This window comes from Palaemon carinicauda, chromosome 2 (genome assembly GCF_036898095.1).
Source record: "Palaemon carinicauda isolate YSFRI2023 chromosome 2, ASM3689809v2, whole genome shotgun sequence".
Taxonomy (NCBI): Eukaryota; Metazoa; Arthropoda; class Malacostraca; order Decapoda; family Palaemonidae; genus Palaemon; species Palaemon carinicauda.
In genome coordinates, this window is record NC_090726.1 from 57,419,213 (window position 1) to 57,436,436 (window position 17,224).

At 40.7% G+C, this 17,224-nt stretch overlaps 1 protein-coding gene across 1 annotated transcript in view; it reads right to left on the reverse strand.

Moving 5' to 3' along the window:
* Positions 1-8,505: 8,505 nt before the first annotated feature.
* GlcAT-I (Glucuronyltransferase I) overlaps positions 8,506-17,224 on the reverse strand; it is a 122,086-nt gene continuing 113,367 nt past the window's right edge. Inside the window, exon 8 of the mRNA XM_068356059.1 lies at positions 8,506-10,410. Coding sequence (XP_068212160.1) covers positions 10,312-10,410 — 99 coding nt within the window. The 3' untranslated portion in view covers positions 8,506-10,311. The remainder of the gene's footprint in view (positions 10,411-17,224) is intronic.

The window sequence follows — 17,224 nt, forward strand, 5'->3', positions numbered from 1 at the left end:
GTTATGGAATTAGGGAATTGTAGTGGTTGAGCCCTCACCCACTACTGCACTCGTTGCTACGAATGGTCCCAGAGTGTAGCAGTTCTCGTAAAGAGACTGGACATTCTTAAGATAAAAAGACGCGAACACTGATTTGCTTTTCCAATAGGTTGCGTCGAATATACTTTGCAGAGATCTAATTTGTTTAAAGGCCACGGAAGTTGCGACAGCTCTAACTTCGTGTGTCCTTACCTTCAGCAAAGCTTGGTCTTCCTCATTCAGATGGGAATGAGCTTCTCGTATTAACAGTCTCATAAAATAGGATAAAGCATTCTTTGACATAGGCAAAGATGGATTCTTAACTGAACACCATAAAGCTTCAGACGGGCCTCGTAAAGGTTTTAAACAGAACTTAAGAGCTCTTACAGGACATAAGACTCTTTCTAGTTCATTTCCAACCATACGATAAGTTTGGAATATCGAACGATATTGGTCAAGGCCGAGAAGGCAGCTCGTGTTTGGCTAGAAAACCAAGTTGTAGAACATGTAGCCGTTTCGGATGAGAATCCGATGTTCTTGCTGAAGGTATGAATCTCACTGACTCTTTTAGCTGTGGCTAAGCATATCAGGAAAAGAGTCTTAAAGGTGAGATCTTTCAGGGAGGCTGATTGTAGCGGTTCGAACCTGTCTGACATAAGGAATCTTAGTACCACGTCTAAATTCCAACCAGGTGTAACCAAACGACGCTCCTTCGTGGTCTCAAAAGACTTAAGGAGGTCCTGTAGATCTTTATTGTTGGAAAGATCTAAGCCTCTGTGACGGAAGACTGATGCCAACATGCTTCTGTAACCCTTGATATTGGGAGCTGAAAGAGATCTTTCTTTCCTCAGATATAAGAGAAAGTCAGCTATTTGAGTTACAGAGGTACTGGTCGAGGATACGGATACTGACTTGCACCAGTTTCGGAAGATTTCCCACTTCGATTGGTAGACTCTAAGGGTGGATGTTCTCCTTGCTCTAGCAATCGCTCTGGTTGCCTCCTTCGAAAAGCCTCTAGCTCTCGAGAGTCTTTCGATAGTCTGAAGGCAGTCAGACGAAGAGCGTGGAGGCCTTGGTGTACCTTCTTTACGCGTGGCTGACGTAGAAGGTCCACCCTTAAGGGAAGCGTTCTGGGAACGTCTACTAGCCATCAAAGTACCTCGGTGAGCCATTCTCTCGCGGGCCAGAGGGAAGCAACTAGCGTCAACCTTGTCCCTTCGTGAGAGGCGAACTTCTGCAGTACCTTGTTGACAATCTTGAACGGAGGGAATGCATATAGATCTAGATGTGACCAATCTAGTAGAAAGGCATCTATATGAACTGCTGCTGGGTCCGGGATTGGTGAGCAAAATATTGGGAGCCTCTTGGTCATCGAGGTTGCGAAGAGATCTATGGTTGGCTGGCCCCAGGTGGCCCAAAGTCTCTTGCAAACATCCTTGTGGAGGGTCCATTCTGTTGGAATTATTTGTCCCTTCTGACTGAGACAATCTGCCATGACATTCAAGTTGCCTTGGATGAACCTCGTTACTAGTGAAATGTCTAGACCTTTTGACCAGGTGAGGAGGTCCCTTGCGATCTCGTACCATGTCAGAGAGTAGGTCCCTCCTTGCTTGGAGATGTACGCCAAAGCCGTGGTGTTGTCCGAGTTCACCTCCACCACTTTGCCTTGAAGGAGAGACCTGAAGCTTTTCCAGGTCAGACGTACTGCCAGTAGCTTCTTGCAGTGAAATGCATTGTCCTTTGACTCGAGTTCCATAATCCCGAGCATTCCCTACCGTCTAATGTCGCACCCCAGCCTACGTCCGATGCGTCCGAGAAGAGAACGTGGTGGGAGTCTGAACAGTCAGGGGAAGACCCTCTCTAAGGTTGATATAGTCCTTTCACCAAGTCAGACCAGACTTTATCTTTCCGGAAACCGGGATCGAGACCGCTTCTAGCGTCTTGTCCTTTTTCCAGTGAAAAGCTAGATGGTATAGAAGAGGACGGAGGTGTAGTCTTCCTAGTGACACAAATTGATCCACGGATGACAGGGTCCCTACCAGACTCATCCACAGCCTGACTGGGCAGCGTTCCTTCTTCAGCATCTTCTGGATGGATAGCAGGGCTGGGGGTTGATCGTCTTGTTCAGCAACGTCCTCATCAGAGGGTTCCTCATCCGAAACTGATGAGGAAACGGCAACGGAGTAAGCAACGTCTGACTCGCTGAATCCGGTCGCACTGGTGGATGCGTGACGGAGCCGGACGCAATATCATGGCACTGCTGCACAGTCTGTGAACTGTCAACAACCATGGGTGCGCGAGGAAGTACAGCGTCAACCCGAAACTGTCTAGACTGTCTGGGTTGTGCAGTCAACACCCTACCGGGTTGCTGAGGTTGACGCACTGCGTCACAACAAGTCACCTCTGCTGGTTGTTGAACGTCTTCCTAGTGACACTGAACGTCAACAACCACCTCCGAGCGTCGCTTAACGTCAACGTGCGACTGGCAACCCACACTGGGTCGCATCGGTGGAGGAACCAACTCAACTGGCAGACGCGAGTAGGATACCTCAGCACCAACAGGGCGCACAACCCACCGGTTGGAAGGTTGTTGGCCAGAAGGTTCTTCTCCGTATTAAAGTCCTCTATCAAGGACACAAGCTTGGACTGCATGTCTTGCAGCAAAGCCTATTTAGGGTCTACGGGAGCAGGTGTGGCAACAGACGGGGTTAGCGACTGAGGCGGAACCATTTACCATCCCTGGAAGCCTTGTTATGTGTGACATAATAGTACAGCAAAACTTCAAAGGCTCGCAAAAGTTGAGAAGTTGATCTGTAAACAACTTGGAGCGTCTGCTGGCTAGGCGCCAGGGCGAGTCTACCAGAATTGAGAAGTCTATCTGGGCAGAGGCATGAACTCCCAAGCCGAGAACTTCTCTCGTGTCTTATCAGACTCTCGCTCTATAAGCCAGTTTAAAAGAAGGGAAATCAAAGGCTGTATCCCTAAAACTCCTCCTGGTGCAAAAACCAGTCGCCTAGCCAACGTAACGCTCTCTAGGAGAGCGAGAGAGCACTAGCTTAACAACAACGGCTTCGAAGTAGCTAGGCCTAGTGTAAGTTCTGACGTTACGCGAACGAGGAGCAGCAGTTACAAGATCCGGACGAAGATCCTTAAAAAATCATCATGATTTAATTAAAGTCCATAGGAGGCTAAGCAGCTTAAGGCTCCTCTCCAAATGACAGAGTCCCCAAAGGAATATCAGTAGGAGGGAGAACAGCACTTTCTCATCTACAGGAACCTTGTCCGAGAAAAGCTAGGTTATCTCAGTGAGGGTCTCACTGGTGCATTAGCAGCAGACCAGAAGGCAACGTTATGTAACTGCTTGACAGTCTGTGAACTGTCAAAAACTGAACTGTCAACTACAACAGGTGCGTGAGGACATACAGCACTGGTGCATTAGTAGCAGACCAGAAGGCAACGTCATGTAACTGCTTGACAGTCTGTGAACTGTCAAAAACTGAACTGTCAACCACAACAGGTGCGTGAGGACATACAGCACTGGTGCATTAGTAGCAGACCAGAAGGCAACGTCATGTAACTGCTTGATAGACTGTGAACTGTCAACCACAACGGGAGCGTGAGGACATACAGTGTTCACTCGAGACTACTTTGACTGTCTATACTGAGCAGTCAAAACAACTCTAGAATGCGGAGGTTGACGCACCGCGTCAAAACACGGCAGCTTAACTCCACCCTCCTGTTGTTGTGGTAGCACACGAACATCAACGGAGGGTTCCGTGCGTCTGTGAACGTCAGCATGCGTCTGGCAGGGTCGACTGCGCATGGGTGGAGGAGCTCTCACAGCTGGAGTGTGGGAGCAGGCAGCCTCAGCGTCTGCTGGGCGCACAACCGTGGTAGGTTGTAGGCTAACGGGTGCAGCGTCAACCATCTCCGCACGATACTCCTGCATAACAGCAGCTAACTGAGTCTGCATAGACTGCAGCAAAGACCACTCAGGGTCTACAACAGCTGGTGCAGCAACAGACGGAGTTACTGCCTGTTGCGGTACCGCTTTGCCTCTCTAAGGAGGTGAGCAGTCGTCGGAAGACTGCAGCGAGTCCGAACTGACCCAGTGGCTACAACTGGGCCGTTGGACTTGCGCGGAAGGGACCGACTTGCACTTAATAAGCTGCGAGACCTTGGTCCATGGTTTCTTACGAGAAACCTCTTCCGCAGACGAGAAGTAAATGGGCTCTCTCGTCTTTGTGTGGGTGGGGCGATCTTGGGTAGATACGCCCGAAACCACGGAGGGAAACGTCTGTTCGTCGATCAAGGCCTGACGAACCCATAAGTCGTTCGACATTACTTCTCCCCTGGGCTTGGGAGCTTGCAAGAGGTCCCGGACTAGGTGAACGACAGGCACGAACAGACGAACCCTCGGACGCAACACTGTAACACTTTGCGCATATCACTTTATCACTTTGATTTTCTGTTTGCACTTATTTCACTGAAATCGAAACTTTTACTGATTTCTACCTGAAACACGCAATTCTACCCTTCATTAAAAGGTAGTAATTGCGAAAACAGTCGTATAATGCAGCTCATTAATACTAGCAAAAACAGAAAACATATATAAAGATAAAGAATTCAGTGGCTGGGAAAGAGACTAAACACTAGTTCAAATAAACTACGTTTACAATCTCTCACCGCACATAGCCTGGGGACAAGAATAAAACCCTAGAAACGTTTTACCTTCTTCCCCGTACAGCGACTAGGGAGGAGAGTAACACGAGAACAACGTTACCCCGCTTGAACGGAACGTTTTTTTCTCCTCTCTCTCCCTCCGTCTCTATCTCTCTCTCTCTTTCTCTCTTGATTTCGCACCTGAGAGAAGAGCCCAATTATATATCGTCAAAAAAACATGTTATTTGGCTAAAGGAAAAAACTGAAAGGTTTTCCAAATAAAAAGTTCCTTTAATTTAGAATTTAAACCATTTAAGCTAAGAAAGAATGAACGAAACGTCAGAATCGATTTACTCTTACTGCAAAGTGAAACCGTGATACACTCTCTCTCTATCGTTACGATAGAGCGCATGTTGAACGTCCTGAACGTCAACAACTGCGTAGTCTAAAAAACTAAACGTTAGTTCATCTTTGAAAACAGTACGAAGACTATCAAAGAAATTCTTTCATAAAACATTAAATTTAAAAAGTTTTAAATTCTTTAAAGGCTAAATACGATATAACGGGCTCAACGTTGATTAACTTCGGTTCCAAGTTAGGACCGCCTACTATCAGGAAAGGTCGCATATAAACAAAACATAAAAATTTATTTTTATATGTTTATAATAAATGGAAAGTTAATCGAAGAGGCCTAATAAAGGCGGAGAGATATAAAATATATAGATCTATAACGTGTTAAGCAAAATTACTAAAAACCTAAACACACTTCCGTCTAAGGGAAGGGTCGGCCATTTAAAAGTGAGAGAGAGTCCATACTCTCTTTGTCACCATAATTAAATCTATCCAAAACGAGTTCAAGTTTTGAGATGAAGATAAAACCCCTGCATAGCGAAAGCTCAAAACTAGAATAGTGTACTTCACCAAATAGTTGTGAAAACAAATCCAGTTAGTAACAAGCGTATTTTAGTAGGTCTTGCCAGTGGCACGACAGAGAGAAAATTGGTTCTGTGTTGACATGGAGTACTTGAGTACCTGCTCGACAGATGGCGCTGTTGATGTACACCCCCACCTGTATAGCGATCGCTGGCGTATTTTGTCCTTAGGTTTTTCTGTCGGGCAGCAGAGCTGACAGCTATATGATCACCGGCTAAGTTTAATATTGAAAACATGCATTTATTACTTCCAAATACATTGACAATGTGTTGGTAGGTAGCAGTGAAAAAAATACACTTCATTTATTATGAATGAAGCTGAACAAAGCTAGTAATTCTGAATTAAATTTTACTAGCAATACAGTATCTTTGCTTGTTAAGAGTCAGTCTACTTATGCACATTAACACTACTGAAACTCATAACTTGAATTGCATGTTATCACTGTACACAACTTATTTACATGATTTAAAGTTTCCAAGAATAAGATATGCAATTGCCTACAGAACTGTAATTTTCTTAAGTAATGACTTCAGAGTGCTGCTGTTCGAAGTTCGGTAGGTGCTCTTATTCTGTATAGTAAAATGATGAATCTGCTAATGTGGAGGACAAGATCCCATTCAAGCTAGGCAAAATCTCACTCAATATTGACTTCATTTTAAGTGTCTGTGATAGCTTTGTTATTTGCTGATTCAGTCTTTTGAGATCTATCTGTGTTTTTACAGAGTAGTGTCATACAAAATATTCAGCGATTTACTTCTCCCTGAAGTGGTTCCAACTGGAGCAATTATGGTCGACCTTTGTCTCTGACATATCCAAACAGAGAACTGATACTATTGTTACTAAGCTACAACCCTAGTTGGAAAAGTAGGATGCTGTAATCCCAAGAGCTTAAACAGTGAAAATAGCACAGTGAGGAAGGGAAATGAGGAAACTTCTGTGTGTGCTTGAGTATACCCTCAATGAGGTCCTAGTTTTAATAACTTGGACATGAGATGAAACCATGAAGTTAACATAGCATTGTATTTATGGCCTCACCAAGTCTTCCTACAGGGCCCTTGAGAAAGTTCATCACTAGATTTGTTCAAATGGCCATCCTTAAAGCCCTTGTATATTTTGTATGCTTAACTTTATAGCTTATGTTACAGCATCAAAAATATTCAGTAGTTAACTTTCTCCTTTTCCCAAAATTCATTTGAAGGTTACTATGGTGCCTCTCCATATCCCTTCAGAGCTGTGATAAGATACATGCTCATCACCAGATCTGATGGACCCCACTTCCAATTCATGTTTGTTACCTCTTGGATTCCTCATTGAATGGTCTCCAAGACTATTGTAACTTGAAGGTCTTTTACTTGTCATCGAGAACTTTGTTCCTTTTTGAAGTCAGATTCTATATCACTGAGTAAGGGCTGGAGTTCTTTAACTGTTAAAAGTTTTCCTAGTTATTTAAGGTCAACATTTAGCCAATTAACTTGTTCTTTTTAAAAGAGTAACATCTACAATACAAACATTTCCCCTAGGTGATTTCTTGCAAGGTAGTCTTGTAACCTGATTCGGTGGGGTGGCATGTTCAAACTATTCATTAATAACCTCAATTTTATTAATTTTCATTTGTCGCTCATTGTCATCCAATATGGATTACAATAACATGAGCTTGATGAACTTTCCTTGCAGATATCTTCACCTCGGTATAACCCTTCCCTACTGAACAAGATACAAAAGTCATTCGTTTTATGGTCAGTCTGCCATTTATATTAGATAAGATTTACCTAGACCTGCATATAGGCTAACCTAGCTCATGGGTGACCACATTCTCAGAAACCTTAAAAAATTATTTTTCACATTTGTAAGGAATGGTAAAACTTTCTATAGTAAATGTATATTTTATGAAGATGCATTGTACGAGTAATTGCAAAGGATATTAGGCAAATAAAAATTTATCAATATACAGAGGCTTATTGTTTCTTGGTCAAAAGCTGCAGCCCAATGTATAAGCGACATATTTCAGGTAATTACAGTACTATTAAATTTGTTATAACTTGTTTTGATATGTATCTTTAATTAATAGTATATCCTGTGGTTTCATTATTTGTGAGGCTATTAACCTACATATCAAGTTGTTGTTTATGCACCAATTAGAAAGTTTTTCTGTTTATGGATAGTTTAGACAAGTATTCCCCTTGAAAACATTTTAGACACTAGTCAAATTCCAGCAATACAGGAACATTAAGACTAGTACTAAAGTTAGATCAAGAAGATTGATAGGAAAGGGGATAAAGGTTTGTGTAGAATTTTTACAATTTACGTTCCAAGTCAAGTAAAGTATGTTCATTCATTTTAAAGCTATGTATTCAGAGAAATCGGGCACCTATTTGCATAATATTTTAATACTTTACAGAAACGATTGTCAACATTTATATCAAGTTTATCTCTTAATAATGTCAAACCTTGAGAAAAAAATTAAATTCCTTATTTCTCTATAATCATCCTTTGATGACCCATGAAATAAATATTTTATGTTGAAAAAGTATTATACTGTAGTATAGTAATGAGAAATTAGATAAATGCTGTGCATCATCAGTGTTATTTTTCATGTTAAAACTTGTAAAATATATTTCTAGTACTGTGATTTATATATTCTTTTTTAAACTGTAAAGTGCTTACGTTATTATGTAAGTGTACATTGAAAAGTAAATTAAGCTGGTGTATTTGTTCCTATGCAAGGATGAGTTTTATGCATCTTATATGATGTACTGTGCATATAGTATAAAAGTTTAATATACAATGATGATCATATTCCATAGGAGTTCAATGTGTACTTAAAAACTTCCAAATAGCAACCAATTAAGTTGATACGTGGAAATATATGTGCGTACTGTATTATAAAATTATTGAAAATTAATGCAAGATGGTACTAATATTTTTTGCTAAGAGTAAGTTCATTTAATTTTTGTTTAGAAAATATGCCATTTTATATTTACCAGTCAAAGGTATAACTGCATGGGAGATAGAAATTAGTGAAATATTTTTTATTATAGGATATTTTCAAGCACGTTGACATATATAAAAGAATTATTAAATGAAATTGTTGTATCAAGTGTTGAAGTTTTAAAGTTGAATGAATTAATCAGCATTTTCTTATTAAATAAATATTTAAATTGTTTTTCAGCAATGTTTTAATGCCCCAAATATAAAAATAGTACCTTTGTGAGAGAAAATAATACTATTGTTTTCAATAAATTTATATAAACATATAACATTTGTGTAATGGTTATTAATTGTACACTTAAAGAAAACAGAATCATTAAATTGATAAACATATACTGTACTGCAAGATATGGGTAATTTACACTCATTTTGTGACCTTGATTTGTAAAGTTTTTTCTAGTGACATGCATCTAACAGAACAGTTCAGGAAAAGTATCACACTGTTCAAAACGGCCTAACTGAAGCAAGAGTTTCAAGGCAATATATCAGTAAATGGCCCAACTCCAGTGACTAGACTTTGGCACTTTTCATTCATAATGTAAAGATCTAAAATAATGACTTTTACCATAAAGTTACGCTGTATATTTGTATAAAATTATGCATAACTGATGCTAAAATGCCATCTGTCTAAATTGAAGAATATAAAATGTAAACATTCAGTTCTTGTATTTTGAAGTTTGTATCTTTTGATCACTACATTTTGTAGTTTGTATCTTTTGATCACTACTACAGTGCACGAACCATTGTAATGTCAACAGGAGGTATATGGTACAGTGAAAAAGCTATGAATCCGGTAGTGTAATTTAAGATTGTCATGACTAGACACAAGGAGGCTCTTCCTTTTCAAGTATGAATTTATGTTGCTGATCTAAATTTACTGTTGTGCATAATCTGTTAATTTCTGAGTCAATTTTTCCCTACCACTAAATCTCCAAAAGCCATCTAAATACAACAGTACCTTTGCCTGCCAATGACTCATAGCTGCTATTACCTACCAAGACCATTTGAATTTACCTTGTAAAAATAAGAGTAAAGTTTATCACTAAATACTGGTTAAGCTATTAGTAATCAGTGCTTGAGTTACTTAGGGGTTAAGATTGCCTACTACATAAATATTGATTGACATAATACAAATTGCAGATCTTTCCCATATACTTAGAGAAACCAGTTTGGCCACATAAATTGAGAGATCAATAACTATTCAAAATCAGCAATGTAGTGATTGTATATATTGGTTAAGTCTCCCACTAATAGGAATTCCCTGCCTTAACCAGTGTTTATACTGTACCATATTTTTTGACTGTTTCCTATGGAAGCCTGTAATTAATTTTTAGTATTTAACTATTTAGTTGTTTTGGTTTCTTGGCAATGTAATTATTATCTAGAAAGCATTTTCCAGCATAAAAAAAACCTTGCATATGCATTTTTTCTATGCTTTGATAAGTTTTAGTTAACAAAGGTAATGCCTATGTATTTTTTATACTTTCCCAAATGTTGATATAATAAGCTATCACATTCAACAAGTATGTGCCTTAGTCTTGATGTCAAGCCTTGCGTTTCCTTTGGCTCAATCAGGGCTTGAATACAACTTCTTGTTTTTAAGAGAGGTAGGCGAGCTCTCCAGACTTCACCTGGAGAGCATAGGTTGGTGGTAAACCTTACCATTCAAATAATTTTGCCAAATATAAAATAAAGCGAAAAAGAAAAAATCTAAACTTCAATGCCAGCATCAGTGGATTTTCCAGCTTTCCTTAGTCGTTCTTCATCTTTCAAATTAGGCTTCAGTGTTTGTGTGTGCCACACATAAACCTGACAAAAGAGGGAATAATACAAACAATTTATTAAGCAGCAAGGAATAAAATTTTTCTCACAAAAATTTCTAAGGCAGTGTGTTAAAGAATCAACATAAGGTAGAATTAACAAATGCACTTAAACACCAATGGAAAAAATAAGATTGCTAACAAATGCACTTAAACACCAATGGAAAAAATAAGATTGCTAAAAATATTTGAAGAAATAAGATTTACTTTCATGTCCTTGTCTATGAAACATCTGGAAATTTTAAACTTTATTAATAATATAGTTATTCTGATACAAATACAAACCCTAATCCTTTTCAGTAGGGAATAGACTCGGCTTCACTGATTTGGCTTGAAGAAAAATGAGCGATTAGCCCTTTCTCCTGTAAGGCCCAATTCACCATTCTAGTCTCACCTGTGACCTCAACCAAACAACCACTTCCCATGACTCGGCTCGAGCTGACCTGTTGAGTTTTCTCTTAGTGCCTCTCTTGGTGTGTTTGCGTTTGTGCAGTTCCTTTTATCATGGTGTGTTTGCGTTTGTGCAGTTCCTTTTATCATATTCTTTATGAAGCAATCCCTCAAGAAACACAAGTAATGACCAATGTTGCGGCACTTTAATAAGTTGCAATGAGGCCGACATCCACTTGACCTGCACTCCTTGCAGACCAACAGTATTCCTTCTCTACCACATGCCCGGAAGGTTAGCGCTGGCAAGAGGACAATTGGGCACGCTACAACAAAAGAAGGAAGAAGTAAAAAAGGAATCTCGCATTCCAAAAATGCAGAAGGTGCTGCTGATCCCTTGCTCTCGTCACCAGGAACAGGTTCCACATGTATGTCTCCCCAATTTTTAAGTAGAAAGCACCTATTGGATTTTAGTCCCCACATGCCAACGTGTGGTGTTCTAGTGTTCTAGGTGAGGTAATCCAAGAGTCCCCGTCAGTGGCAGTGCCATTCATTCTTCTTCTCGGGTGAGCCCTTCAGTGTGAAGAGGCCTCAGTTGATCTGCTCTTCCTTCAGCCTTAAAGCTTTCTAACTTCAGAGTCTTTCTTAGATATCAGAATGGGTGTTTTGAAAAGGGAGATGCATTCAAGAAATGAGTCCTCCTCCCGAAGAGTGGAATTCAGACATGACTCCCATGACAGGCAGAAAGGACAAAGATGGTTCTCCAGGGAAGGTGAGGATTCATAAAAATGTCCGTACACTCAGGGTCGCTTGCTACTCAAAGGAGATGACGACAACTACGACCTCAGCTTTTCAGGCAATGCTGATTGGTGCCGGGCCTTCTTGCCGTCTCTCAAGGACATGGTGGCCAGAAGGAGTTCAGGATACCCCCACTCAACTTAATCTGTTTCTCCACGTGATTGGATGCCTCTCTTCTCCCACATGCTGCCGTGATCGCTTAAGAAGACTGATCGAGATACCAGGATAACAAAAAGGATGCATCACCACTCTTTTGCAGGTGTGCATACACATATTTTCTCCTCTTCGGAGGATGAACTGGATAGATCCTTTCACTCGTCGCCCTCTCCCAGTAGGAAGGCCACCCATACGTCGGGTAGATATTTTAGTCATCGTGAGAAGGACGACAGGGAGTACAAATCCAGTGCGAGGACCCTGGTTGAGGTGCCTCCGCGTAAGGAGAGGTGTCGTGAGGAACACCCCAGTTTCTCCTATAGGCACCGTTCTGAGTGTGGTCATTGCATTGGTGCAAAGAAACAAGCATAACACGATATGAAGGAGAGCGCCCACTGGCAACGGTGAGAGGAGCACTACCATTTTAGGGGTAGAGGTCCCCCCAACATCATCGAAGGTTAGATTCATCTTCATGGTCAACCAGGGGAAGAGCGTGTATTTGAGTTTGAGGAGTCAAGAGAAACTCCTGTCCCGGAAACAGTACCCTCTTGACGTAGGTTCCTCTACTGGTTTTCATGAGCAATGAACACCTTCCCCACTCGTATGCATGAGGACTGATCACAAAATCTGCTTTCCATGAAAAGAAGACCCACAAGTACGAGCATGTTCACCTCGGACCCCTATCCACGAGCAAACATGATCAAGACCTTAGATAAATTCACAATCTCTAGCACAAGTGCGATTGTCAACGAACATTTCCATACACAAGAGAGGCAGCACAAGCACAATAGTCTCCACTTGCATAAGAGAGCATGAGCACGATTGACTTCCACATATAAGAGCCAACATGATCACGATGTTTCAAGCAACGATTGGTCACGCACAAGTTCTTCCATTTCCTGATTATCATGCACGATTTCATGTGTAAATGGTCCATGTACTACTTATCAGTTTTCCTGCACTTCTAAACAATCCGTCACAGCTTGAACAGTCTTGGCGTGACCAAGTTATTGGGGGTTTGGTCTTCATCTCTTGCCCAGCCAAGTGACAAAGACACCTCTGACTGATCTCGTCCCTGATGTACCTGGAACATTTTTTCTCGGGAGGACAACCGTGCTACATAATCGCCGTGTACACAAGGTGAGATGTTACACATCAAGAAGCATTCCCTTCCTCAAAAATATAATTCTGTACATAGTTATGTATTCTTCCATGACCTTCGGGTTACAAGACGTTGGTTTCAGTTTGATCGGAAATCCCGTTCATGATCTGACTTGTTTTTTCTTCACGAGAATGTTCTGAGGGTGTTCTCTCCTGGAATACTGGAAAGACATGTCTCCTTGCTGTTGTTTTTCTTGTCCTTTGTTTCCTGCAGGATCGGCCATTATTAATTTACTTGCTAAGCTACAACCCTAGTTGAAAAAACAGGATGCTATAAGCCCAGGGGCTCCAACAGGGAAGTAGCCCAGTGAGGAAAGGAAATAAGATAAATAAAATATTTTAAAAACTACATCAAAATAGATATCTCCTATATAAACTATAAAAACTTTTAACAAAACAAGGGGAAGAGAAATAAGATAAAATAGTATGCCCGAGTATACCCTCGAGCTGCAATCAGGAACCATATGACCTGCAACTGCAATCGAGAAATATACTATCGCAAGTCACAATTGGGAAGCATGCAATCGCAGGTCACAATTGGGAAGCATTCAATCACAGGTTGCCATCGGGAAGCATGGGGTCGCAGGTCACGATCGGGAAGCAGGCAATCGTGCACCTGTCGACGGCACAGGAATTACGCCATCAATAGCCCCGATCAGCAATCATGCAAGCAGGAACTTACACTTTATGGCTTACCAGTCCTGGAACCATTGATCCAATTCCGATTGAGATGGTATTGGAAAACTCTCATCTCTAAGAAACCCACCAGAATGAACTTTAAAAAAAAAAATTGTCACTAGCAGTCTCGTCCACAACTGAACTGACGGTGATCTCATCCTCCTGAAATTTTCCAATGGAACTTATTATCATTCCCAAATAAGAATACTCAGAGCTGGATTCAAAAGAGGCTTCTTCAAATTGTCAAGGACTCCAAATTGTTTCAGCAAAATGAGTAGCTACACTTGTTGAACCAAAATTCTTTTTAACAAAGCGTTCAAACATTGCCAGTCATCCAGATACAACAGATTCGTATTTCACAGAAACCTCTGCCATTTCAAGATGTGAGCAATCATAATGGTGAAGATTAGGGGAGCTGTCTTGAGATGGAAATACAGGCATTTGAATTGATAAACAAGTTAGAATCCTTGAATTTTGATGTATAGGAAAGTTAAAGTTTGCATCTGTTAAGTTACTCAAACACACACACACACACGAGAGAGAGAGAGAGAGAGAGAGAGAGAGAGAGAGAGAGAGAGAGAGAGAGAGAGAGAGAGAGAGAGAGAGAGAGAGAGAGAGAGAGAGAGAGAGAGAGAGAGAGAGAGAGAGAGAGAGAGAGAGAGAGAGAGAGAGAGAGAGAGAGAGAGAGAGAGAGAGAGAGAGCTAGCTTCTTTCATGGTTACTTCTCCTGTGGAGAGTTACAAGCCTGTAATAACTGGATCTGGAACCCTTTCATGTAGAATTTTGAAGACTTTTTTTATGGTTACTTCTCCTCTGGCTCCTCTGGAGAGTTACAAGCCTGTAATAACTGGATCTTGAACCCTTTCCAGTAGAATTTGGAAGATTTTGACGATGATGGCAACATCAAGAAAGATCTCATCGACATGAGACACAATCATGGAATCCAAATGGAGTTCACCAATAGTCAGCTAGACCACTTCTGGCCTTCTCAGCTGGAAGCATACCCTACATTAGCAACGAAAGCACTCGAAGTGCTGGTACCTTTTGCAACTACCTACTTGTGTGAGCAAGGATTTTCTTGTCTACTTCACATCAAAACGAAAAGCAGAAATCAGCTGAATTTTGAACATGACTTGCGAGTAGCACTCAGTACTAAGACACCAAGATTTGATGCCATTATGGAGAAAAAACAGCAACAACGAAGTCACTAGGTTTACAGTGCAGTATGGGCAAAATATAGTGTAATTTTGAACCAAATGAAAAAAAAGATATTCTTGTTGATACATACTCAATTTTTTCTCTTGAAAGAACTTTAAGCTGTATGAATGAATATTGAATGAAAAAAGGGATTTTGACGAAGGAAAAATCAATTTTTGGGGCGAGGAACCTGTGTCGCCCAGTAAAATGCTCCTATAGCACCATTTCTAAGGCATAGTTATTGCTAAATATACCAGAGAAAAAAAGGATGCATGGAATGCCAGGAATAAACCCAGCTCGCTCACTCTATGAGTGTCGGTATAGAAATCTGGGGCGTGATAGAACCATGACCATAGGTCCCTCACTAGTTAGACCTTTCCCTCATCAACATCCCCCCGAACAACGAGGTGCCGTCCTACACCCGTCTGCTGCCTCCTACTACGACTATCCTTCCCCACCCCCTTACCTCATTCCTCCATAGCACCAGCGTTGGTTATTACATCAAATTTGTATTTTTAGCTTTCTCATATATTCAGAATCCAGGGGGTGCAAGAACTGACTGCTGATTTGAAAAGGGTGCGAACACTGAAAAAGGTTAAGAACCACTGCTTTGGGGTGTAAGCATAACTTCTCGTAAAACCCTGGAGATGGATCCAAAACCTTTTCAATCACATTCTTATGTAGGATTTTTGCAATCTCTTTCAAAATATATGGATAAATTATTTAGATAAGTTGAAAAAGGTATTGGTCCTACAGAGGGATTCAATAGCCCTCTTAGACCATGGACAACACCCACAGGTCGAGATGCAGGCTTTCCGTACCATAGATGGCTCTATTGCAAAAGACTGTAATTGTGATTTTCTTCAATTTTATCAAGTCCTCTAGGCATTTTGGCTGGGACACCTGTTATTATTATTACTGGCTAATCTACAACCCTAGTTGTGCAGCATGTTATATGCTCAAGGGCTTAAACAGGGAAAATAGCCCAATGAGGAAAGGAAAAAAACATGAATAGTGATGCCGAGTGTACCCTTAAGCAAGAGAACATTAACTCATTTACAGTGGAAGACCATAGTACAGAGGCTATGGCACTACCCAAGATTGGAGAACAATGGTTTGATTTTGGAATGTCGTCCTTTTAGAGGAGCTGCTTACCATAGGTAAAGAGACTCTTCTACCCTTATCAATTGGAAAGAAGCCACTGAACAATTACAGCGCAGCAGTTAACCCTTTGAGTGAAAAATTTTTCAATTCACGAGTAGAGGAAAGAAGAGAATGTATAAAGATAGGCCAGACTATTCGGTGCAAAGAGATCTTAAAGGAAGGCCTGCTACTTCACCACTCAGGGTTTAGAACTTGAGTGCTAGATTTAACTTGGGTGTATCTTTAAAATTAGTCCTAGACAGCCTAGAAAACTTATCCCAGTGTCACTAAGGGGGGTTTTTGAGAGAGTTTCAATTATGCTAATGTAAATGAACTAGGTCATATGAAAGTCAGTAGGTCAAATAGCATAATTTGGCTGAAAAATAACCTAAAATGGCCTTAGTGTGGGCTAAAGGAGTGATTTTGGCCTCTGTTTAGAGGTTTTAAGACCTGATAATTTCAATGAATTCATCACCAATGATTTTAAAGGTCATATTTAAGGTCAAAAGATAAACTTGTTAAGGTCACGTAGCAAAAATTTGCTGAAAATTAGATTAAATATCGCCTGGGTTATATGCTGCAGATACAGTGTCCACAAGCTTTCCTTGTAACATTTACACCTAAGCTAGGTAAGGGACTCTTTAGCAGCAGAATAATCAAAATAAACACCACTACGGTAAACTCGACAAAAGAAAGTGGCCATGCCAACATTAGGCTGTGCTCACAATCATCCGAAGCATGAAACTTTAAAAGATTTATGTAAAAATAGTCTTTTCTGTTCTACAGGAACCATAAAATATTTCACACCATTAATATAAATATAAATTGGTTTATCCTGAGCACTTACTTCAGTGAGTGGAAGGATATTAGGATACAATCAACCACCTCGCTCTCCGATCAGAATTTCGGATGCAAGGGTTTTGCAATAGGATACAAAGTAACTCGAGAGTGCTAGGCTCATGTAGAGGTGACCGACTCTGTCAGCGCTGTGCTCCATCAGAACCCTTACTGAGTGGTGACCTAAAACTATCTGGCAAAACTTGAGGAGTTTACCTAGGGCTCAAAACGGGGCAGGTTAGGCTAAAATCACTGCCTTTGCCCAAAAACTTGCTGGTCTTCTTAGAATTAGACAATGGAGTAAAAGTCTTATAAAGCTCATTACTATGGAATACCAAAAGCTAGTTAATAGCTATTATTATTATTATTATTACAAGCCAAGCTATAACCCCTGTTGGAAAACCAAGATGCTATAAACCCAAGGGCTCCAACAGGGAAAAATAGCCCAG